The sequence below is a fragment of the Corvus cornix genome, chromosome 5 (assembly GCF_000738735.6).
Source record: "Corvus cornix cornix isolate S_Up_H32 chromosome 5, ASM73873v5, whole genome shotgun sequence".
In the NCBI taxonomy this organism is placed as follows: domain Eukaryota; kingdom Metazoa; phylum Chordata; class Aves; order Passeriformes; family Corvidae; genus Corvus; species Corvus cornix.
Window position 1 is genome coordinate 9,937,379 of NC_046335.1, and position 24,881 is coordinate 9,962,259.

The following is a 24,881-nucleotide window of genomic DNA, read 5'->3' on the forward strand; positions in this document are numbered from 1 at the left end:
GATGAAGAGAATTGCACAATGCACTTCCATATGGCTTATGAAATGTGTATGAAAACCATTTTCCCCTACCCATGCTAATTATGATATATAAATAGATACCCTGTTTTCCTTTGGGCACTTGCGTAGCTGGAATCTTTTTTTTTTTATTTTTAAAAGATCATCACAATCACTTGTATGATGCATTTCTGTCAGCCTTTAACAGATCTCTAAATCAAAATACATATTTTTATAGCAATAAAATGACCTTTCACTAATTGGGAAAGAAAATGTTACCCAATAGGTGACAGTTGCCGTGAGTGCTCAGCACAGTCAGAATTCATTTTGGCATTTGCCTTTAAACTGTAGCTGAGACAAGTGTTCAAATAATAATTTTTTAACCCATGTGTCTATATGAGTTTTGTGTGAGTGTGCTTAAGGAAGGAGAGGGTGATTTGTACTGCCTGTGGCCAGGCAGCAGACTAAAACAGAAGCACTGTTTTTCACTCAGGGCACAATTTTGCCACAGGACTTGCTGGCAGAGGACTCCTGTGAGTGTGTGCCACTGGCCACTGCTAGTGAGCAGCCCACTGTGCTCAGTGAATGTCTTACAGGGCAGCAGCAATGCTTTTCCAGCCTGTCTGTAGTCCAGCCTTGGAACCAGTGGGTGATATTCACCAAAGCAGGCTGGGAGAAGTGGAAGGATTGGCCCTTTGAAGGAGGACACAGATGTGGCAACACAGTAAACAACAGCCAGAGATGGAATAAATGAGTCACTTTTCTAGCATATTTGAACACTGTTTATTATAAACATTGCAAATTAGTATCTCTAACTGAGAAAAAATAAAACTGGATGCAAAAATACACCGGTGGTATACTGCATATACATATAAATACATTATGTAGTTTGCACAGTCATCAGGTGTCTTCCTTCCGGACTGACTTTCCACAGACTGATACCAAAGTTGAAATAGAGGAAAACAGAAGGGAAAGGTCTCCAAATATACACAGGGCTGTTTTGGTAAGTGATTAAGTTCCCAAAAAAACTGGGCTGTAAGAAACAAAACACAGTTTCACAAGAGACCCATTTGTGTTTTCACATAGTATCTACCTCACAGCAAGAGGGGAAAGAGCGAGCAAGAGAACAGTGACACATACAGGGTGCTCAGTACATACTGATGACATTGGAGACCAGATTCACACCCCATTCAAAGCCTGTGTTGTTAATGGGGTCTGTAAAAGTCCTCTCCTTGAAAAGGAGGGCTTCAGTAATATCCAAAGTGCTTTACTAGATGCTGGCTTAGCCCACACAACACATTGCAATAGATAGCTCGCTCTCAGCCTCTGGTAGCAGGGGTCCCTCTGTGCAGATGCACGGGATGGGGTCACTGCAGAGGGGCTGGCTGCCAGGGCCCAGGTGCTCCCACCTCACAGAGGTGAAGGAAGCACACGCTCTCCAGGGCCAGTTCTCCATCAGAAACCCCAAGGCCCTGGGCAGCCCCTCTGCTCTGGGTCAGAGCCTGCAGCTGCTCCAAGGGGGCTGGCAGGAGGCCCACCACAGCTGAGCTGCAGCTTCTCCTCACCACAAACCTTGTGCCTCCTCCCACCAGCCTAACACAGCTGCCCTGCCCAGCTCCGAGAAAGGCAGGCAGATCACAACCATGCTCACATGGGACTTTTCCAACATCTCTGAATTTTGGTTTCAGTTTTTGTTTCCCTTTATTTCCTTAGAAGACAAAAAGCTACACAGGTGGTACCTGCTTGGTCTGGGCTGGCAGATGTGGTCTTTGAGGCACCCTGAGAGGTAGGTGGAGCTCAGAGCACCAAGGCAGTGTCCAGGCAGAGAACATGGTGGCACCAAGGAGACCTTGGGGGGAATCCATGACCGGTGTGAGGAGCAGCCCTGGTCCTTGAGGGCACTGCAGCTCCCATGGGTGCACCCTGTGCCCAGCCCCACAGAGAGGACAATGATTCCCATGGAGATGCTGAGCACCAGACTGGGACAAAGCACTTTCCATATGAAAAGGTGGCAGTGTGTGCCGTGCATCGCTCCAGGGGATGGTCTCCATCTCCAGCTCACCCTACAGTCCAGCACAGGGTGGTGCCAAGGGATGCCTTGGTCTAGGACACGTTTATGTTGGAGAAGAGCGGGGCCCTGGGCTGTGTGGATGCTGTGCTGTCTGCCAAGTAGCCCAGGATGCTTTTGAGTTCACTGCGTGACAAATTGGCTTTGATGTGCAGGAAGGCTTCCAGGTGCCTTTTACTGAGGAAGAGAAACGGGCAGATGTTATTTCCTCCCACACACCTCCATGTGCCAAGGTCAATGCACCAGGATGTGGCCCCCTCCCTATGGCGTGCGCTGACGTCCCCTGTGGGTGCCAGCTCAGCATCTGGCAGTCCTCCACAAGACCCTGCACTGCCCTGGGATGTTTGGGGTAGGGAAGGGAATCTCCAAGGTAAAGGAGAAAATCAGGCCAGAATTTGGAATGCATCAATAAGCTTTTATTCATATCTCCTTGGCTTTCTGATAGCACTGGGATTGTCACAGCCTGGCAGGCAGACCCCACCCAGGTTTATAGACTCAGGCTATATGGACCTCGCCTACATTCATATTTGACTGATTCCTGGCTCAATTAAAATTTCATATGAGCATTAGCAAATCTGTTTCAGCATCTCTTACCGGATATCTGGGTATGAAGTGGCGAGTGTTGCAACTTCAATTTTAATAGCACCTAAATCCTGAAGTCGGATTATTTCAGCCAGTTTAGGGAGTGCTGAATTCAGCCAAGTAGCTTGAGAGCCCTGTGAAAAGAGAAAGTGGTTAGCAGGACATCATGGGGGTGCAAACCTCCCCCCACCCCAGGAGCTGGCTCCTGAGACTGTTTCCTGGAGACGGGAAAGGACACAGCAGTGATTTTAGGTGCCTCATTGTTTTCAGTGACGTTTCTGCCTGAGGCAGCCTTGGAAAAATTGGATTAGCTTTTTGATGGTTTTTAATCCTTTTACACAAATGGTGTACAGTTTGCCATAAGACTGAGACTTCCACATCCACCTCAGCAGATTCTCTCTGCTCATTTCCCTTTCCTTGGGTTTCTGTACTGCCTGGTGTGTGTACAAGGTCTGATGGACCAGGTAAATCACTGCCATGTGCTGCTCTGCTCCAGCTCCAAACACAGCCCTGCCTTTAGCATCTCCAGGTATTGCCAGAATCGGGTAGAAGCCTCAGCTGGAACTTTTTCCTTGCCATTGGAATTCCCAAGGTGCAGCTGCCTGACCTCCCACCCACACTGTGTGAAACTCAGGCTTGTTCCTGCTCCAGTCAAACGTGCATGGGGTGGTGGAGGACAGGTTTTGGCTTAGCTGTTAGCTTTTTTTGCAGGCAAAATTAGAGGCATGGGAGGAGGGAGATGATCTCAAAGGACAGAGAGGGGTGGTCCAGCTGTGGCTCTCATGGAGGAATTCCTTGCATACCACAGACCCCACACTGCCTGCTTTAGCACCTGGCTGACCTAAAAGCTGCAGTGTGAGGGAAATCAAGGGTGAGAGGAAACCCAGACTTCATGGAACCTGAACTGAAACTGGAAAAGGCTATCTAAGTCTTCTGACCCTATTAATATAAACCTTCAAAAGGAAACTGCCTGTGGGACAAAGGAGGATGAAATCATGTGTCTTCAAGCAGGGAGGGGCAGGTTGCTGACAGGAGAGCCTTTCTGCCTACAGGCACTTAGAGACCTCTTTCTGCCTAAGGTCCTGCCTTCCAGGAAATTAAGCTGAGTTGAAAAGGTTAACAAGAGTTCCCAGAATTATCTTCCTGTTTTTCAGTGTGTCTGTGCCCTGTGCTGACATGTTCGCGGCAAGCACTCACGTACATTACTGGTGCAGAAGGCTTCTAAGTCAGCAGCATTCTTGGAGATGTGTTGGGCCAGAGTTTGCTGCTGTGCTGGAGTTTTCAGGCTGACCTTCCTCTTCAGCAGCCTCACGATGTACTCTTTAACCAAACGGGCGTGGATCTTCTCAACAATAGCCTGTTGGGAAGGAGAGGAGGGAGGAGAGGAGGGAATCATCATCCATCTCTCTTTTGCTTGGGGACACAACAAACCATGTGTGCAGATGGAGGAAAAAACCATCCTGGGTGCTGTGAGACATGCCCCACCAATGCCTGCTGCTGATTACACAGCAGAACAGCCCTGGTTGCCAGCTTCCCAAGACTGGTTACTCCACATCCTGGATGCTGAGAATTCCTTTGTGCTCTAATAAGTATGGGAATTTCCAAATGTTGTTTCCTTCTGGGAAGAGTTTAAAGCGCAGAAAAGATTTTCATGTGTTAGAGGAGTAACAGTATTCCAGAGAAACAGGAATTCATGCTGCCCTTCCTGTTCTTCTCTCTAACACACAAAACATCATCATCTGTCTCAGCTACTAAAAAGACAAAGGCAGGAAATCAAATACTGTTTTATGATATTTCATATATACTCCAGCACCAGTGAAGACATGGTTCTGGCTCAGTTCTCTGGGATTTATTCCAGTTGCATCCACCTCCTCCAGTCCCTAGGGCAATCAAAGGAGCAATGAGACTGAACTGTGCAACTGTGTCTGTGTTTCAAGATTGCTAAACCAAATCTGTAAATAAAGCCATGTGTTGGGTGGACTCTAAAGCACTTTCTCTACATCAGGGGTGGTTTGCTCTGCAAACAGTGCAGCAGAGCTGCAGGAGTCTGCTTCTGTCAGAGAAGGGTGAGATTTATGTGCCTAATCTGGGTAAACTGCATGCTGATGGAAACCCTGTCTGAGAGGCTTCCTGATGCTGGGCCAGCTCACCAGCTCAACAGAGGTCAAAGCAACTCAAGCCATCGAGGATCAGAGCTGAAAATGCAGCCTCAGCATCTCAGAATCCCTCCAATATTTCTCTCGGACTTACATGGTAAAATGGGTCCTTTAAGGTCTGGAAGTCTGAAATATGTTTGCTGGTGGTTTTAATGATCTCATTCATAATTTCATTGCTGGAGTCCCACTTATTCTCTGTAAACTTCTTGTACATTGGCTGAAAAAAAGGGAAAATCTGCTAAGCTACTTCAAACAAATTCTATGCACATGTATATTTGTCATTTCTACATGTAGAGTATCCTATGTAGTGAGAGCATGGCATGTAGTACTGTGCAGGGATGTGTGGTGATGCCTTACACGGACAGGGGAACAAGGGGCTGTGTCCCCTTCATGGTTCCTCACGGTGGAGAAGACCAAGGACTTGAAAGGTTCAAATTTGAGATGTTTTTATTATTTCTGCGTTTTTCTTTCCTCACTGTCTTGTCTGATTAGAGAATTATGGAACCATCAGGGGAAAAAAATGAGTCATTATAAGATGTTTTCAATCATAATTTTTCTCAGCCACAGTAAATAAATATGAAAATGAAAAAAAATCCCACCCCTGTTCTCTCATGCCTTCCAAAAAGCTCAACAGAGAAAGCAGGAGAGATTGTAGCTGAACATTCCTGACTCCTACGCTTCCTTCTCCTCCACCAAAATTGCTTAATTTAAAAAGACTGTGTTATATATATAAACAAAAAAAAAACCCAAACCAAAAAAAAAAAAAAAAAAAAACCAAACAACCCAAAAAAAAAAAAGTAAGCCAAAAGTGCAAAAATGCCCTTCAGGTCACCTTTACGAAGCCAAAAGCTGCGTAATTGCAGTTTATGCCATTAGTGATGGCTTCCTACAGTGTGGAGAGTAAACAGCTGCAGGTTGAAACTCTCCCTGCTGCAGCCATTGTATCAGATGCCATCAGCAGGTTTTATGTTCACCTGCAGACTCATGCCTATGTCACTGCACCCATTTTGCCTGCAGGCTTGAGGAACTGCTCAAGGAGAGCTTAGTGGGAGTTTTCTGGCAGCAGTGTGGGTTAGGACCGATCCTGTGACCTGGCCCCTTCTGAACTTGGCTGATTTGAATCAGAGCAGTAGATAGCACTGCAGGCAACATGCCCTGCCCTGTCATCAGCTGAACCATGGGGCAGGAGGGTGTGGGGCACAGATATGGTACCTTCAGCTGGGCAAAGAGCTGTTGAAGCAGCACATCAAAGCCACTGTTTTCAATATCAGTGAGAGTGCTGAGGATATCGGCTTTACTGTCATCCTTTTCTGCCATGTATTTCTCTGTGTATTCTCTGCAAGGAAAAATCAGCCAGGTCAGAATAGTCTATCCTCAGAGGAGAGAGAGAGAAATCTAGAGGTCTCCAACCCTTTTGCAGGCAGATGGACCTACCTCTGCTCATTCTGGAGCACCTCCCCTCTATTACACTATTATACCTTGCCTCCAGAGAAAGGAACAAAACCTTTTCTTTTGGACCCTTACCTAAAATTCCAGCAGTTGTTAATATTTGCAATCAGTATAGGCTTGTAGTATGTGTGCTTCTTGCTTTTCTCCTTGAAGTCTTCAAAGGCATCCCTGTAGCTGGAGGGGAGACAGGAAGAGGAGAGGTGGGTGAGTGGTTGTCCAGGCGCTGTGCCAACCCCGCTGCCCACAGCCCCTCACCACCTCACCTCCTCAGGAAGGCTGGCAGCTCCTTCAGCAGCCGACGGGACAGCTCCTCACCCATGGCTTTGCTGATGTCCTCAGCTCGCTTCTGGCCACTGTAGATACTCTAACAAACAAGCGAGAAAATTTTAAATGTCACCTGCTCCAAAAGGGTCAGGTTCACTGGGTGACGAGGCTGCAGATCCTTTACTGAGGTAACTGCACTCAGCTCTCCCACATCTCCCCCTGCAACTGAGCCAGGAACCATACAGAGCACCTCTACTTATTTGGTAGGTTCAAAAGAAGCATGAAGAAAATCTAGAAAACAGCTGAGAAAGTAGGCAATTTGACACTTGGTTTTGTCTCTTTTTTCCTTTTTTCTTTTTTTTGGAATGTCATTAGATTGCATTTAAATAAACAATCTAATCACAACAACCTCAACATATGAGAGGTTTATTTTTTAAAAATAAACTCCACTAATCCTCTGCAGCCAGAGGAGGGAGAGAGCTAAATGTGGAAAGGGGCAGCTCTGCCCTGGGAAGAAGAAACAGACTCCCCATTTCTCAATCAAATGAGTCTGTCTCCTGTCTCTCTGCTGCTGGGGATGCAGAAGAGACTGCACAGGGAGAATGAAGGCAGTTTTCTTTCTCACTTTGCTTATAGAGGTTTGCCTCCATCACATGGTACAGCAGGCCCAAGACAGACCATGGTTTTGGGCCTCCCTGTACCACCCACCTCTGCTACCACTCTACACAAGTGACTCAGCCTTTTTCTCTTCTGCATTGACCACTCTTGGTCTCAAATCCTAAGTAGGTAAAGGATGCAACTGTTTATTTTTAACATAGCTCTGTATTACCTGGATAACAAGTATTCCCAGTAGCTCACTCTGAAAATGCCCATTTAGCTTCTCTGGTTCTTTGTCTTCTTTCCATCTTTGGATTTCTTTATCTAAACATCTGCTCAGCGAAGTTTTGACAGTAACCTTTAGGGATGGAAGAGCAACAGCATTTAGCACAACATGGATGCAACAGCTCCTGCCTTATGCAGGTTTTATTTGCCCCCCTTCCCCTTTTGTCTGGCTCAGCAGACTTTTTCCTCAGTCCTGGCTGGGAAATAAAGGCTCCTTGTGAGGAGATTCTTGACCCACAACTTCACAACAACAAGGACAACCCCCTCACGATATCCACCTATGCAATAGTGAGTTGAGTATTTCAAGGTGGGAATGAAGATCCCATCACACCACCACATCAGGGGGATCAGGAGGGCAGGGAAGGCAGCAATGAGTAGGAAGGTTGCAGCAGCTAAATGTGCCAGAGTCCAAATTCTCCCCACCACACACTGCATGTGTGTCACACTCAGAGCTACCTGGTTTTGCAATGCTTTTTCATGAGCACTTCTGACGCCACACAAGCATTTGGGAAACAAAAAGCTCTGAGGTTTTCTCTGCTCCGACCCCTCTGTGCTACAGTGAGGCTTTGGAAATGGTCTGTGCAGTGGCTGGCATGTATTGCTGATCCCCCAGAGCCCCATTCATGTGCTTTGCAGACCTCACACCACCTCTCCCATATGCAAACCATCACAGACTACATCTATACTTGGAACTTATCTTCTCATTTTCTGGGAATTCCAGCCCCAAATGCCAAAAGCACTACGCTATGGGAGTACTGTAAAAATTGCTTGTTTCCATTAAGGGAAGAGCAATACAAAAACCAGAGCAACTTTTATTTTCTGCAGACCAGGCGATTCTCCATCAAAGAAACAGATTTTTCAAGACCAAATCTCCATGCTTTAGGCTCACCCAAGGTCTGGCACCTCTGCAGAGACCAAGAGTAATCCAAGATCCAAGAGATTCCTGTGAGAGGGACCATAAATCCCTCTGGAGATTTATCAGACAACTGGAAAGTTTCCCGTAAAGATCTGTTGTTGGGTTTTCCCCCGCTCCTACCACACGGTTTACAAGAACAGAGCAGTTATTTTCTCATGGCTCTCAGGGCAAAGCAGAAGTTTGCTCTGCAAGTCCCATCTAGCAGAAAGGTGACCTGTTCCCCAAAAACAAACAAAAGCTTTTGCTTCTCCCTGGAAGGGTGTGTAGGGTGTGTGGCTCACTGGTGAAGTGTGTGTGCAGGACAAGTCACAGCTTCTCTGAGAAGTCATGTGGGAGCACCGAAGGGAAGAAGAGGAGTGACTGAACCTTTCTTACCTCTTCACTGTCAAGGTATTTCTTTTCAAGCTCTTTGCTCAGACTTGATGGCAAAAGGCTTCCAAGCTTAACTTTATCCAACTCCATGGCTAAAGCATGATCTTTTCTCATTTCTCTGGAATGAGAAAAGCCAAACAATTGTATTTTCCAAGGGCAGTGTAATTCAAGACAGCTGTTGATGCAAATCACTAACACTTTTTGAGGATATCAGTGAAAAAACAGATGGAAATGTACACTGTCCTTAGTCCAGGCAGGACTTGGAGAAGCCGAATGAGTATGTGCCACTTGTGAGGGTGGGACCACAAGCAACCCTGGGAATTGAGTCATGGTCTGTCAAACTCCTGAGTACCAGCCACTGTGCTCTGGTGGGGATGGGAGACCTGAGGCAAGCAGGAGGGTCTACCACCTGGACATGACCTCTCTCTATCAATATAGAGAGGTGAGCAGATGAAAAGCTGGTGTTTGATGGCTGGGAGCTGGTCCCTCAGCAGACACCCGGACATGGCCTCTGGAAACACTCTCAAGGCAGCTGTTGTCCTGGCCAACACTGTCCCCAATGCCAGGCTGAGCCCTGCTCCTCACAACTGCTGATTTCCAAACACAGGCTGGTTCAGGCCTGAATATCCTGACCTACAGCATAACATGGGCTGTGGAAAACTTCCGGGATCAACACTGAATCATTATACTCATCAGTGAAACACGATAAGGAAAAAGTAGAGGTGAAAGTTGAATAGAAATAGAACAGAATAGAAAAGACATTGCTGGTGTCTTTACTGGTTTCCACCTAAGAAGTGAGACCCCTCAATTATCCACCCAGTACTTTCAGCCAAAACAAGCAATATTTTCAGTTCTATAACATACAGGGTTTGGGGGGACCCTTGGCTGATGGTGTCCTCTCCCAGGGGCACACCCCTGGCTCTCCTAAAGGTGAGGAAAACATAGACTGTGGGTAGCACCTAAGCAACATCCTCCATGCCCAGGATAATTGCATCTCAGGTTGTCCTATTTATTGTCTACCCTCTGGTACAAAGGGCTGAAATTTCCAAATTTTCCAAGAGTGAGCCCAGGTCTGCAACTGGAATAGATATTAAGGCAATGAACCTGACCACTTTACCCCACAAATGAAGCCCTAAACATCTGTGTGTCTGTTGCCCAGAAGACAGAATGGTGGGAACAGCCCTTTATTTACAGACAAGCAGCCTTGAGTGTGTCCCTTCTGGCTGTCCCAGCCAGGAGTGTAAATCAGAACATCATCAGTAACACCAGAACTTAGCCAGGTGCTGGACTGCATCACAGCAATACCAATCCATAAATCAAGCAAATGCCTGGGTTTGCAGCCAATGAGCCTGTGTTGATTGCCAGAGGTAAACATGTATAAAAGCCTCACTTACTTTGGATAAAAGTTGTGCACCCATGAGAGAAGAAGGTAAATATCCTTGTCTTCCAGATGAGACTCAGCATTTTTCTTTGCCTGGGAGGCAAAATAATTGTGGTAGAGTTCTGCATATATGCTGAACACATTAAACTCAGGAGGATAAAGCTGTTTAATAGACTTGGCAACCACTGTCAAATCTTCTTTCATTGTCTTTCCCATGTGCAGGAGGTTCTGGCCAACTGCAGAGAGGTTCTCAGTTCTAAGAGTATGGCTTGTGTCTTTCATTCGAGCCTCTACTGACTCCTTTACTGCGGCCATCCAAAGCTCCTTCCATTTTCTAGGTCTAAATTGCATATTTTGGTCAGGTGGATTCTCTGACATGTAATTCTGATCTTCCTTCTCCTGCTCTTTCAGAGCCTCCACTGCCTGCTGCAGCAGGTCCGGGTTTGTTCTCGCAAGCAGCACAGAATCTTTCAGAATGCTGAAGACTTTGTGCTTCAGAACTTCATAGACAGACTCGATGTCTTTCTGGCTGGTGTTCAGGTCCTCCTCACTTTTGCTAGACAGGCTCTTCTCCAGGACAATCAGATGTTGAATGGCATCACAAAGCTTTTGCTCTCCAAGGAGATCCATGACTTGTTTGACTGGTGAAAAAAGAACAGCCTTTCTTTAACCAAGAATGAAGATCTAGATTTCTGTTTTATGCAAAATGATGGCTCTGGAATATTTTTTAGAAGTGCTTATATTTCCAAAAGGCTAGCTCTTGGGCTCCTTCACCATTCAGAAAATCTGTTTATTTAAAGATCAGATTATTTCTAGCTTGCCTTTAACTGGGGCAATGAAAATTTGAACACTCATCACCAGTGTGTTGCATATGGACAGTTATATTTTTTTCCAAAATTCATGAGCCACCTATAATTTTTTCCAAAACTTAGCCTTGTGGAGATAACTAGTTAGTTAGTTATTGCTCATACCCCTTCCCATTAATATGATCTCAAGCCAGAAGCATGGCTTTAGAAATAATGTAGATGGAAAAATGTAACTAAATAAGATGTGCTAAAGGAAATACCACATGGATTTTCCAGAAATAGATTTGGCACAACCTGACCTGTGAAATTGTTTGGGAGGACACATTTAGCAGGCAAGATAAATACAACTGAACTACCTTATCTGATAGTTCTGGTTCTTACAGCCAGTTACATGAGCCAGTGCAACATGGGAAATTATTAGTTAAAATGGAGAAGTTATATCCCGAAATAAGATTTGTTAGGTGTGTAATGTTTGCATGGAGGAGCTGGGGTGGAGAAAGCTTACATTATTCATGAAACTCATCTTACTTTACAGTCTCATATGTCCTTAGAGATTGTGGCACAAAAGCTGGGAGTGCCCTATTGGCATCTGCTGATTGCACAAATTCAGAGACATTATCAAAATGGAGGGCTTGGTGTATTTTACAGGAACAATGGCACAACTTGAATAGTAAATGGGCTGAAATTTAATGGCACAAAACACGAGATACAAATTCAATAGAACAAAAGTTACTTAGCAACGAATAGGAATTTCTGCTTCAAGCTGGATGTGAATCAGCTTGAGATGGGGGAGGAAGAGAGACGCCTGGAGAATAAGTAAATCCTTACTGGGAGGTGATGGTGAACATATCAGTTATGACCCCAGGATGCACTCAGCAAGGAATATCCAGCTGAGGTAGGAAAATGGGAATATATTGTACCACACATTGGTGGCATCTCATCTGGAATATTTTCTGCAATTCTGGTTGCTTTAAAATATCTGGCTGCTTAAAAAAACCCAAAAAACATTGGGGATGGGGCAATGCAGTGGTAAGAACAAAAGTACAAAAGGCCTGTTTTTAGCAGCAAATTCAAGGCCAAGAAGGTAAACCACCAGTTACGGAAAACATTTGACACATGGAGAAAAAGATGCCAATTAGACAGGTAAGGGCTTGTCTGGAATTGAAATAATTTGTACTGAAACAATGAGACTTTGTAGGAGGAGATGGAGGAAGAGAGCTGAGAGAAACCTTGGTTTCTCACCCACCCACAGTTCTCTGTGCCCCCATGAGAGGTAGAAATAAGTTTTGTTTTGGACAGAAAACCTGCAAACTGACAGTACCTCAAGGACTGTGCCCTTGGTACCAAAGGACTAGGATTTGAGGTCATGTCTCCCTCAGCCCAATTTCCCCCAGGCTTCTTGGAAAAGCCACTTCAATCTATCTGTACCTTTGTTTCTTTAGGGGACAATTCTCCACCTCATACAGCTCCTCTAGAGGTAACTGCGGCCCATGGAAATGGTGCAAGGAGGATGGAGGAGCACTTACCACTGGGTGGCTTGGTCTTTTTAACTTTTTTGAATGCACTTTTAAGCATTCCCTTTATTCCTTTGTTCCCCTTCTCAGGGACGTCCCCAGCAGAGATGAAACTCTCATTGCTCGTGATGGAAGAGGCACGTGAAGCTCTGCAGGCTGCCTCTGGTCTTTCATTCATCTTTTCCTGGTCCCTGGACCAGATCTCATCTGCAGAAGGTTCAGGACAGGCAGGGACTTGCTCAGCTACTGATGCTGAAGTGTTTTCAAATGGTCTTTTTGCATCAATGCAGCCCTCTGATCCACTGCGTATTCCAAAAGGACCACTTTGGAGAAAAGGTAACATTTTCAGCATTTTCCTTCTAGCCTGTAAATTTCATAAAAAAAAAAAAAGGATCAGATTATAACAGTTAGGAAGGACAATACCATGGAGAAAGTGTGGTGAGGTATATGTGTGGGCAACATGGAGAATGCTACGGGTCTGGTGTGAGCACAGCTCAGGAGAGCTCCTGAGCAACACCATCCCAGGTAATGGAGAGAATGGAAGCAGCTCTCTGTCTAACTTAGACAAAACCAGAGCCATTTTAAATTCAGATGTCCTGATTTGAGCCCTTGAGCTTGTCAGGCTCTCCCATGGGATGCTGTGTGACTATGGACATGAGCATGGATGGTGCACATGAATGATGTGGGTGGGACAAGTGTCTTGTGCCTATTCAAAGCAACCACAAAACTCTCATACTCTTATATGGCATTGGGATCAATTCCCACCTTCCTCAGGGCCTTTTTTTTCTGATCTGTGCTCAGGGTAAGTGGGAACAAGGCACAAGGATCAGGGTAGTTTAGCCTTGTTTAAACAGACATGATCCTGCCAGAGTCCTGCTTTACCACCAACACTCCTACACTACAAATAATGAACAAAAGAAATTTGTTACTGTTACAACTTCTTTTCAGAATTCATATTTAAAATTACGTTCCTCTATAATTCAATATATTGCTAAATATTTATTTGCATAACTATAACCATTTGTATAATGATTATAATTATGCAATTATTGCAAATAAATAAAGTGACTTATAGTTTCCAATCCCTATTTTAATAACGCTTTATTTAGAGTGACTTTCTAGGATACCAAAGCACATCTGTAGGAAGATCTCTCAGTCAAGTTTTAGTTCACTTGATCTGAGTAATGGCAGAAAAATTAGACTTTAGATAAAGGAAGAATTTGGCTTCAGTTATAAGGCCACAATGTGGTGGTCTCCAAATATCCTTGTGAAGTTTACACTGTTGATGTGTGTCATGATGATACAAAACGTGATACTTATTTCTGGGCACACTGATTGGAAGATTGTGGCTTTCCATTTTAATTGTGTTTCCTCCTGCTGGCTCCTGGCAGCTTGGAGAGCTTTGAAGCATCAAGGTAGTGGTAGCAGCTGAGTGGTACAGAGAGCAGTGAGAGCCTGGCTTTGCTGAGAGCTTTCCTTCTTCCTGCTTTGGATGCCAGGCCATGTTCAGGATTAGTAATGCTACTACTTTTTAAACACAACAAAGATGAAAACTCATTTGGGAAGGAGTTCTGCTTGCATGAGCAAGCAAAGGGGGCCTGAGCACCAGAGCTCAGCTTACAGGAGTTACAGAATAGTCTGAGCTGGAAAGGACCCACAAGGATCACCAGCTCCAGCTCTGAAGTGAATGGCCCATACAGGGACTGAACCCACAACCAAGGCATTGTTAGCACCATACTTGAACCAACTGAGCTAATCCCAGGTTAGCCAACAGCTGTGCCGTGCCTGAATCTGTGCACCTATGTTTGTCCCCAGCACATGTACTGAGGAGGGGAGGGGGAAGGAAACCCCCTGTAGTTCACTCCAGCTACCCTAGTGAGGATGCCCCACTAGAATCCTGAAAGCAGTGGAAAAGAGCTCCTTTTTGTTACATTTCCACTACAAAAAAAAAAAAAAAATCAATGCAAAAAAACAACCACAAAACAACCAACCAACCAAGCAACCAACCAAAATCATGGTAACGGGCATGCCCTGTAAGTCCTATCGACTTTCTTAATTTTTGTAGGGCTCTTTTCCTAACCTGCATTTAACAATACAACACTCTGTTTACATTAATTCTGCCAAATCCCTTCCTTCCTGTTTGTTCAAGCACAGACTCAGACTCAGCTGAGTCCTTTCTCTCTCTCCTATTATTTCAAACAAAGCATTTATTAGGCTTTTTTTGGCTCGTTTGTTTTCTAACCAAACAAAGTACCTCTCCCTTTCCAAAAGCATAAGGTCTTTCATTTTGATGAATGATGATCACAAAGGTGGTCTTCAAACAGCTTTGGTTCTTCTTCAATGCCAAGATGAATGCAATGCATCTTTGAAAAGCATCAAAGTGACACTACCCATACACATAAGGGAATGATTAAGCTGGTTAAAAGCTGTTTTTAACGTCTGTCAGAACTTTTTCCTGGTAGTACTCAAAAAGAGCCAGCCTCAAGCACCTAGTTAAGGCTGTCAATGCAATAGCTGCCAGGCTCTCACATTTGGCCAGCTTGAACTCCTGCCCAGTGATTATCATGTGCCACTGATGGTTGGCCTGTGTATCTGCAGCAGGAAATACCACTAAACCCCAGCTCCCACTTCTGCCTTGAAACGTAGCCCCAGTCTTAATGTCAAGGGGTACCAAACACTCCCCATCCATCTCTTCTCTTTATTGTTAGATAGCCAAGCTCTTACTGTAAGAAATGCCTTTAAGAAACTTTCTTATAGAAAAGAATGACGAAACTTTCTGCAAGAAACACTCAGCTAAAAGGAGGTGGTACTGCACCTCCTGCCTCCATCAGCATGTGTTCCTGCCCAATGCAGCAGACAGGACATGCCAGGAGCTTGGCTCTGACTTGGAAGGCCACAGGCTGCTCCTGTATGCCTGTGCTCTTCTAACAAATCAAAGCTTGCTAAAACTCCAGCAGGCTTCTAATTTTTTTAGCAGGAGAAATGCTAAAGCATTTCCCAGGCACAGAACTCCAATTCAAGTCTTGGGAAATGTAATGATTTGAGGTCAAGAGTTGACATTGTTCCCAACTCAGTATTATTACTAATTTACTGTTACCATCGTCATCCTCATTATTGTTATGTGGCAATGTGGTTTGTGCCAGGGGAGTCTTTAGCTCCAATTATTTTTGACACAGTATATTCAGCTTCTGGTTTCCAACCAGAAGAGCAGCACAGCCCACAGAGCATTGTCTGCCATCCTGTCCAGAGGCTCTACAGCACTGGGACCGTGGTGCTGTGACTTCTGGCGTAGCTGCAGTGGGATACAGTGAGTGCTCTGCTGATCACAGCACCTGCCTCCAAGCTGGAGCTTTTCTGGGGGGGGCAGCAAGGGCAAGGGAAACACTTGGAGCAGAGTCAAGACACAGAAGGACCCAGCTCAGACTCTGGGCACAGTGGCTTCCCATTTTCCCCTTTGCTTCCTCAAAGGAAACAGCTTTCAGGCAGAATGAGCTCATTGGTGAGGGGCAGCTCATGGCGTGCCAGAGAGAACTCAGGGGAAGAGATTTATTAACTACCCCTATTCTGAATGTTTTTGCTGAACTTTTTCTTGACTTCTTTTTCCTGAGCTGCTGCCAGAATTAACAAGCATTTGTTTGGATTTTTGGTCCTCTGCAGCCTGCTGACATCCTAGGTCATGAGGATTTATATCTTGTTTTAGTGGATATCTCCCACTCTCCCACAGCCTCTCACAAATCCAGAGTTATCTAGCAAAGTTCATTCTCTGTATCTGCATCCGCCATGTCTCTCCCCATCCCTACCCTGTGGAAAAGCGTTTATCTCTGCCCACACAAGAAAATTGCACTGGGCCAAGCCATCTCTGAAGCAGTAGAGCAATGCAGACAGTCTGAATTCAGTGTACCTCAGACCATGTGGTGACACCTAAATAAACTGCTAATTCATCAAAGCAAAGAGTCCACAGAGATGCCAGACCCAATCTTTGCGAGTTGGGAGCCCTCCTATGAGGTGGGGGTTTTTCCCCCTACAGTTTTTGTTACCTGGGTTAAGTACTGAATGGAGACACCATGAAGCTGGGGACTCCCACTTGGCTCCACCTGGGAAATCACAGTCCATAGAAGAGCTGGGCCACCCAGAGCCCCACCTTGACCCTTTACTGCGCTGCTCGCATCCATAGTCCTGTCTGCAGACCCCTGCGAGACACCCACCACCCAATGTGGTCCAGCAGCATCCTGATGGTGGCCAAGCTCTGCTCCTAATGGGGAGCTGAGGGAAAACAGAACTTGTCTCCAGTAAAGAAGCCAAGGCAGGAGCAGAACCTCCCCAGAGGACTCAATCAATGTGCCTCAGCATCACCAGGCACCCCTACAGGGCTGGGGGTGATGGGGAACCCAAGGGACTCAGGGGAATGGCAGTGGCAGAGCAGGGAGAGGACTCCAGGGCATCTCACCTGGCATGAGACGGATACTTTAAACCAGCATTAAACCACGTGCAGATAGAGCTGTGCAGTGCATCAGTCATTGCCAAATGAGAATTGGATTTCCCTAAGTTACTGACACACACCTGAAAACCATCCTGTAAAACAGCATCTCCTGTTGTTAGTGAGAATTTTTCAAATAGTGAAAGAGAAAATTATAGATATACACTGTTATTGGGAAAAGGCAGACAGAATGCACTGAAATACCCTCCTTTTTTTCTTCTTGCTTCAAATCTGAGCAGCATAATTCTGAACTGTTGCTGCTGAAAGAAAAACCAGCTGCTGCTGTCTAGAATTTTGTTTTCATAACACAGTTCCAAAGCCAAATCCTCCTTTAAGGCCTGGAGTTTGCAAAGTTCACTGCTAGAGCTAACAGCGACTGAGTAGATAAACAAATTCCCTGGGAGCTTCTCTTGGCACTTTCAAATTCTTTGGCTTTCCAGGCATCTTTTCATAGAGAGGCTGAATGAAGCAAACCCAAACCTGAGCTCTCTGCTCCCTTGTGATTTGCTCTATCAGAACTGGAAAGCCTCAAAGTCCCCTGGTGCTTTGGAGAACGAGTTTTTCTTCAGGTTTTCTGCTCTGAACTTGGGTGTGATGGCAAGGGACCATGGCTTCTAGATCAGCCATATGCTTTAGTCACAGAAAGTCTCTTCCTTTGCAGCAGCCTCAAAAAGATATCCTACTTTAAACACACCAAGGATCCTAACCTTGGGCTGAAGTTTTCAATTTGTGCTGAGGAGCTGATGCAGTGGATATGGGGCTGCTGCACAAGGATGTAAGGGAATTTCTACAGGTTTTTCAGTGCTCTGGGAAAAAAGCAAGTCCTAGGGGCTATGGGACTTCTCTGACTAGGAAAAATCAGTCACAAAAGGGTGACCATGGCAATGCAGAAATGTGCCAGCTTGGCACAGTGACCCTGACAAGGTGCAAGTCATAGAGGCTGCCTGGGGCCATCCAGGGTCCAGGCTCTGAAATGGTGTTTTTTAAGCACAGCCAAGCTGACTGAATCATAATCCAATTACTTTCCTGTAGTTTGGGAGAAAACCACTTCCTTTGAATAGAGACAAAGAGGAGAGGGCAGAAGTGCCACGCTGGATCTGGAACCCAGTGCCAGATCTGGGTTCAGGATGCTTTGGTGCCCAAGACCTACATCTGGATTTTGGGAAAGATGTTGGAAGGCAGAGGGGAAGGAAGGCGGGAACGGTTTACCGTAATCACTGCTTGAGCCTGTGCCCTGAAATTCTGGGGAAAAGCAGAAGAAATCAGACCCAGCTGTCACAATGGAATTGCCAGGCACATATCCTGGCTGTGCCCGGCCCTGGGGAATGCCTGGAGCTGCTGTCCTTCTGCCAGCAGTCCGATTTATTCCCCATTCTGATAATTACAAGGTGGGGCTGAAACCTGCCCCCCGTATCCGGCAACCCACCCTTCAGCATCTACCACTCATTCCCCACTCTCGGACCCAGCAGAGAGCCCCCGAGCTCACGGCAAGCGAGCCGGGAGCGGGACAGCGGCTCGGGAGAAGCGGGACAGGCGCCGGCCCGCCGGGGAAGGGGAAAGACCCGAGCTCCGGGCAGGCGGCACGGAGCACTGACGGACTTACTCTGCGGCGGCTCCGGGCGGCGGGGCTGGATGCGGGGCTGGATGCGGGACAGCGGCACTGGCACCAGCACTCGCACTGTCACAGGCTCTGGGGCCGCGGCGGGGGCAGCCCGGCTATAAGGGGAGGAGGGCGGGGGCGGGACCCGGCTGCTGGGAAGCTCCGGTTGCACCTCCCCTCGAGCGAAGGGAACCGAGAAATCCCCTCCGGCGGAGAAAGTGGCTGGCCGCGGGGTGCCTGCCCCGAGGGTCGGTCCCTGCACAGGAGCGGAGCCCCGGCGCCCTGTCCCGACAGACCGGTGAATGCGGCACCCTGGGCTCACTGCCCGAGGCCTTGGCTGTGGGAAATGTCCCACTGCAAGGCTTGGAAACGCACCGTCAGGGATAGATCAGGTGCCTCCAAAAATGCCATGTTCTGCTCCTGGAGTGGTCATCTCTGGATCTGCAAACAGCCTGGGGAATGAGGAAAGGGACCTGGGGGTCCTGGTCGATGGCAAGTTGAACATGAGTCAGCAGTGCCCTGGCAGCCAGGAGGGTTGACCCTGTCCTGGGGGGCATCAGGCACAGCATCACCAGCCAGGCAAGGGAGGGGATTGTCCTGCTCTGCTCTGCTCTGCTCTGGGGCAGCCTCACCTCAAGTGCTGGGGGCAGTTTTGGGTGCCACAATATAAAAAAGACATAAAGCTATTACAGAGCTTCCAAAGGAGCACAAAGAAGATAGTGAAGGGTTGGGAGGGGAAGCCATACAAGGAGCAATTGAGGTCACTTGACTTGTTCAACCTGGAGAAGAGGAGACTTAGGGAGACCTCATCACAGCCTACAGCCTCCTCACAAAGGGAAGAGATGAGGCAGGCATTGATCTCGCTTCTCACCAGTGACAGGACCCGAGGGACTGGCCTGAAGCTGTGTCAGGGGAGGTTAGGTTGGATATTAGGAAAAGGTTCTTCACCCAAGGAGTGGTTGGGCAATAGAACAGGCTCCCCAGGGAAGTAGTCATGGCATCAAGCCTGCCAGAGTTCAAGAAGCATTTGGACAATGCTCTCAGACATGTGGTGTGACTTTTGAGGTTGTCCAGTGCAGAAACAGGTGTTGGAACTTCATGATCCCTATAGATCCCTTCCAACTCAGGATATTCCATGATTCTTTTAAGTGTTGCTTTCTGAGCCGGGCATTGCCCCCAGCAGGCTGTTGGGGGTGAGGTGCATGCCTGAAAGCACAGCTGGCTGTATCTGGGTCCTGCATTGTGCCTTCCCCAGAGCAGGGTTCACAGCACTCCCAGGAGACATCAATACCATCCAGTATCTTCAGAGCAGGGGTCAACTCCCTGCCTAGGGACTGGGAGAGACAGGCTTCCTTCCTTGCCCCAAAGCCTCTGAAACTCTTTGTTCCACTTGTGGGTGGGAGACCTTCTTGAGCCTTTCAGTAGTTGAAGGGGGCCTGTAAGAAAGATGGGGACAAAGGTTTTAGCAGGGCCTGTTGCAATAGGACAAGGGGTAATGGTTTGGAACTGAAGAAGGGTCGATTTAATTCTAGATAAGGAAAACATTTTATGATGAGGGGGGTAAAACACTGGAACAGGTTGCCCAGAGAGGTGAGAGTTGCTCCCTCCCTGGATACATTCAAGGTCAAGTTGGACAGGACTCTGAGCAACCTGATGTAGTTGAAGATGTCTCTGCTCATTGCAGGGGGGTTGGACTAGATGACCTTTAAAGATATCTTCCAACCCAAACTATTCTATGATTTGTTTCCCTGATTTCTGTTCCTAATATCTAGGCACCAGCATCCCTGGCCATGAAGTGCGATGTGGCGAGCCTGTTACCTGGGGAAGTATGTGTGCTGCCACAGCAGGGGCTGGCTGGAGGGCAGCCAGGGGATGCCTGGGTGACAGCAGTGGCTGTGGGGGGCCTTTGCAGAGGGTCTGTGAGGGCTGTGCCATCCCTTGCTTAGATAGCCTCAATGGGAAGCATCTTCTGCACACATCTGGATGAGATTTGGGTTAAAGCAGTTGCCCTGCAGGCGGAAAATCAAAATATTGTGGTCTTGAAGAGCCTACCTCTTCCCTCTTTCTTGGGAAGCTGATGTGGGGTGGGGAGTGGGGCAGGTAGAAAGTCCAAGTGCCTGGTTACTGTGCTCGGGACAATTTCTGTTTTACATCTGATAGCTTTGGTCTAATGCAAAATGTAAAAAAAATGGTCCAGAGATGTAAAGCTGAGTGTGAACTGTGGGCTTTGCTGGTGCTGCTGATGCCCACACTCAGCACCTGTGTGGCCGCACAACTTTTGGAGGGGCTATGCATCTATGGAGGTCCAGTGTGGGGACATCCCCCAGCAGCAGACATGGTCTGGGGCCATGGTTTGTACTGGAAGGAGGTGCCCAGGTGAGCTGGCACAATGCTGGAGAACAGATGCTTCTCCTGGTCTGTGCTTTTTGGCAGGCGTCCTATCTGCTGGCACTCACACTTTCCTCTCTTGGAACTCTTTTCCCAAGAAGTCCATGGTAGTAGGGAAAAACCTCATCCCCAGCAATGTCTGCCAAAACAGGAAGCAGAAGTGGAGGGGCCACCCTGATGGGCAAACCCATGATCTCCGGTCTCTTGAAAACATTGATTCATGTCGAGCCAGCCTTTGGCTGTGCTGGGCGGAGGGTTCCTCTCTGGGATTGCCCCAGGGTTGGGTCCCCTTGCTGCGTGACAACCAACGACCAAAAACAACCTTGTTCATGGGATGGAAATTCTGCGTCACATGAGTCTGAAAATCATCAGAAACAGTGCAAGATTTGGCCCTGGAGTGCAGAAACTTTTTCTGTATTTCATCACCTCCTCCAATGCCAATGTGAAAGGGAGGGGAGGCAAGGTTTGAAATCAGCAGTTAGAGCTGGTTTGGGGACAGTGCAGTGCAGCTGGAAGTGATCCTGATGCTGTATCCAATGACCTTTTCATGCAGGAGGTGAAGGGATATGGCTCCTGGGAGGAACCAGGGTGGCTGGTGTGGTCCAAGGGTTACACACACACACATGCACGCACACACAGGTCAGGGCATGGCTGGCAAGGCAGTGTTTGTGATTGTCTGAGGGCAGAGGATGATGTCATGGATGCAAGGGGGAACCTGGGGCTGGTTCTTCGCATCCTCAGTTATGTGATCCCTGAAGGGTGCAGGGGTGTCTGTCACAGATGTGTTGGGAATCTGCATTGGGAAGTGGCTCAGTGACACATCTCAGACCCACTGAAACCTCTCTTTAAATATTCAGGGAGTCTGCACTTGGCTCAGACAAATGTCTTATCCCCAGCTTAGCACTGGGGGCCCTGACTGTAGGAGAGTCTTGCAGCTAGGGATGGGGGAAAGTCCAAGGGAGTCGGATGCTCAGCTGGTGTTAGCAAATGTAGCTGCAGATCTGTGGGTGTCCTGGGTTGTTTTCTTGCATAAATGTTTGTACAGAATGATTTACGTGGGATCCAAATTGGATTCATGTAGTGGGATCTGTTGCTGGGCCTCATCTTTATCTGTTTTAAGTTAACTTCAGTGGGGTCAGGGCATTTCTGTCAGCAGAGAGAACAAGAAGCATCGTGTAATTTGGTCTTAAAAACCTAGAGCTTAGGTGTCATCCTCTGGGTGCCCTTGTTTACCCAAACCAAATGTGTCAGAGCACTTTGACCTCCTCCTGATACACCAGCCTGACACTGCTTGTCTATGTAGCCTGATTCCGGAGACAGGTATCTTGTACTTCCTTAAATAATATTGGATAGGACGTAACCCCGTTAAACCAGGCTGTCCATCTTCCAGTGCTGCACAGGAATTTTTCTGTGCTCTGTAACAACTCAGTGCACTGCATAGAGCTACACTGATACTCTGTGTTTATAGTTTATGCTACCTAAGAAGTTAACTGAAGTTTGCAATCCCTGGAATCCAGGGATTTATGCCTGACTTCTCTAATACACAGGATATATTTCTCACCTGAAACTTAAAAGCCAGACGTACTTCAGAGATTTGTAACTGTTTTGCAGCTGCTTCCTTAAATTTGAACAGTGACTTGCATGGGATTGTTTCCCCCTTCTCTATTGAGCATCAAAGTCAATCTCTTTGCCAGTCCTAATATCCAGATTTAGCTGAGCAGGAGCCTGCAAATGGGATGTGTCTCTACTAGAAAAAGTTGTAAATTCTTTGCATTACACAATGAAAGGTTTACCTGTAAAAATGAAGATACTAACAACAAGAAGCATTTATAAGGAGATTATTTTTGAAGCGTGGTTTTAATTCCCTCTTTCAAGACGCTGAAAAGCTGTTATCCTCATTGCCAGCTAAAGGTGTGTCAAGAAGCAGATTGTCAGGAGAGTAAAGATGTTCTTCCTGGAGTCCATTAATTTGATATGCTTATTCATTGAATGGTATTTGAGATTTTTGTTTAAACTTGTTTTCTTTACCTTTATTACCAGACAGGGAAGATAGTAATTTTCATGTGGGATTTTCTATGAGCTGAGCTCATTTGTACTAAGCAATTCCAGCTGTGCATGTTTCAGAGTAGAAAAGCAGCAGGTCTGGTGCAGGTGGCTGGCAGCAGCTTTCTGGGTAAGCAGGCATTCCTTGCCACCTTCTGCTGGGAATATGGGGCTATCTCCTGGAGCTGGTGAGGAACACAGGCCCAAGTAGAGGTGCCTGAATTGTTGCTTGAGAGAGTCAGAAAGTACTCTCAGGGTGAAGTTAGACTGCAAAATCAGGTCAGGTAATACCCAGCAGCTTTTCCATGTGGGATGGGGTGTGCAGCAGCCTGGGGAGGGGAATAGGGAAGGATGTCTCTAGGGTGGCTGACCTCCCTGCAGTGCTTGGGGAGGCATGTGAAGTAGCATGTGCTGTGACCTGATTGCATGTGCTTGTAGCTGATTGCGTTTCATCCTCCTGTACTGGGAAATAACTCTTTTATTTCTGTTCACTGTGGGATAATTTTATAGAAGTGGGGGCATGTGCAAAAAGGGGTCGCAGAAGAGGATTTGGGCCTCTCATTAAAATATGAGGTAAAAGACCAAGAGATCACACCTACCACATTTGTCTGTCTCTTTCCTATAAAGTTTGAGGTCAGCAAAAGGAATGAAAGTTTGGGTTCTGAAGGCTGGCTCAGCTCTGCAGGCCAGAGCAATGTCAGCTCGGTCACGAGGGGGCCCAGTTCCCCTCCCTGAGTGCAGGGGTGTGACAGGTCAGTAAGCTGTGGAGGAACTTGCTGGCTCCAAAGGCGCTGTCACTGCTCAGCAGCTGGTGCAGAGCAGCCAGTAAGTGGTTGGAGGTCTAGAGGAGGTGGATCCAACTCTCAAGACTATTGTGCATTTTAACTCTGATTACTTGGGTCAGCTTGTAACAATATTACTTCCAACTGATTGAGGTGTCTTCCTCTCCCGTATTCATGATGACTACAAATAATAAAAGCAGGATTTCTTTTCCTCCATCAGCAACTAGGCTCAGAAGAGCTATGTGTATACATCCAAGTATTGGCCTTCCAGCATAGAAGCAGGGTAGTGGTGAGGGACAGGAGCAGGGCTTGGGCAATGGGGCTCTGAATTCACCAGCAGATTGTGTCACACAGTGCTTACTACTGAGGGAAAAGTTCCTGTGGCAGGCCATGCCCTGTGTAAGAGACATAACCAAGTAGTGGTGGGCAAAGACTGGATACCCAGGACTTCTCCTCCCAGACAATAGCGGAAATCACTAGGATGAAGTTTTGCTTTCTCTTCCAGTTTCTGTATGTGTCAAGAGAACCTCCTAGACTGCAGCTAACTGGAGTTCTTCTTGATGCCCTAGGGCCCACAAGTGAATGGAGAGTACCTCTGGGATACAAGTCTGAAACCTGTCTGTCTGAGGGGACTGTTGTTTTTAGCCAGTCTGAGACACCCGTTAGACTACAGGATATAACCTCTCATTTTTCTTGTTATTTCATGAACTATTTCCCTGCCTCAACTTTGTTTTCATTTGTGCTTCACAACCCTTGATGACTATGCATGTGTTAAGTTATATCATTTTAAGTACAACATTGATTGGCATTCAAAATTATCACAGAAGCACACCAAGGGACAGATACCTGCTGTCTTTGAAGCCTGCTTGTGGCCTTCTCCAAAGAATTCCATGTGCAGGTTATGTTTTGTGATAACTTTTCACTTGTATCTGTGGAAGGTCAGCCTAGGGTTAAAGGGAACAACCAAGTTGGCCAATTCTAGTATTGTCTTACTCCTTGAAAGCAACATGTAAACCCAAGATCTTAAAGCCAAACAATATGGAATATTTTTTAAAATACTAAAGCACTTACCTAACCTAGTGTTCTCAAATCCAAAAAGTTTCCTTTCTCCTGTAAAATACTTTGTCCTTTCCAACATGGACCCTGGTGCCACAGGTAGAAGCCTGCCCTTGTGCTGAGAAGATTGATCTGCTCATGATTTTTTGAA

The 24,881-nt window shown here is 46.7% G+C and overlaps 1 protein-coding gene across 2 annotated transcripts; it reads right to left on the reverse strand.

Annotated features, from left to right (window-relative positions):
* Positions 1–753: 753 nt before the first annotated feature.
* On the reverse strand, positions 754–18,570 carry LOC104686739 (tumor necrosis factor alpha-induced protein 2). Of its 2 annotated transcripts, XM_039553090.1 has the most exons (12): positions 18,465–18,570; positions 12,397–12,748; positions 10,078–10,705; positions 8,687–8,801; positions 7,343–7,468; positions 6,513–6,613; positions 6,325–6,423; positions 6,013–6,136; positions 4,895–5,017; positions 3,846–4,001; positions 2,657–2,778; positions 754–2,239 (listed from the first exon to the last, which is right to left on the reverse strand). In XM_039553090.1, exons 2-12 carry the CDS (start codon positions 12,734–12,736, stop codon positions 2,098–2,100), a joined length of 2,076 nt encoding a protein of 691 aa, XP_039409024.1. In that variant the 5' UTR covers positions 12,737–12,748; positions 18,465–18,570; the 3' UTR covers positions 754–2,097. The 2 variants fall into 2 exon arrangements, with proteins under 2 accessions (XP_039409024.1, XP_039409025.1); XM_039553091.1 differs by lacking the exon at positions 4,895–5,017.
* Positions 18,571–24,881: the final 6,311 nt, after the last annotated feature.

Coding starts and splice junctions, on each gene's coding strand:
- LOC104686739 (XM_039553090.1), bottom strand. CDS start 12,736: ATGCTGAAAATGTTACCTTTTCTCCAAAGTGGTCCTTTTGGAATACGC. Junction 10,706..12,396: donor AAAGACCAAGCCACCCAGTG/GTAAGTGCTCCT, acceptor TTTTTTCACCAG/TCAAACAAGTCATGGATCTC. Junction 2,779..3,845: donor AAGCCTTCTGCACCAGTAAT/GTACGTGAGTGC, acceptor CTCTTTTCACAG/GGCTCTCAAGCTACTTGGCT.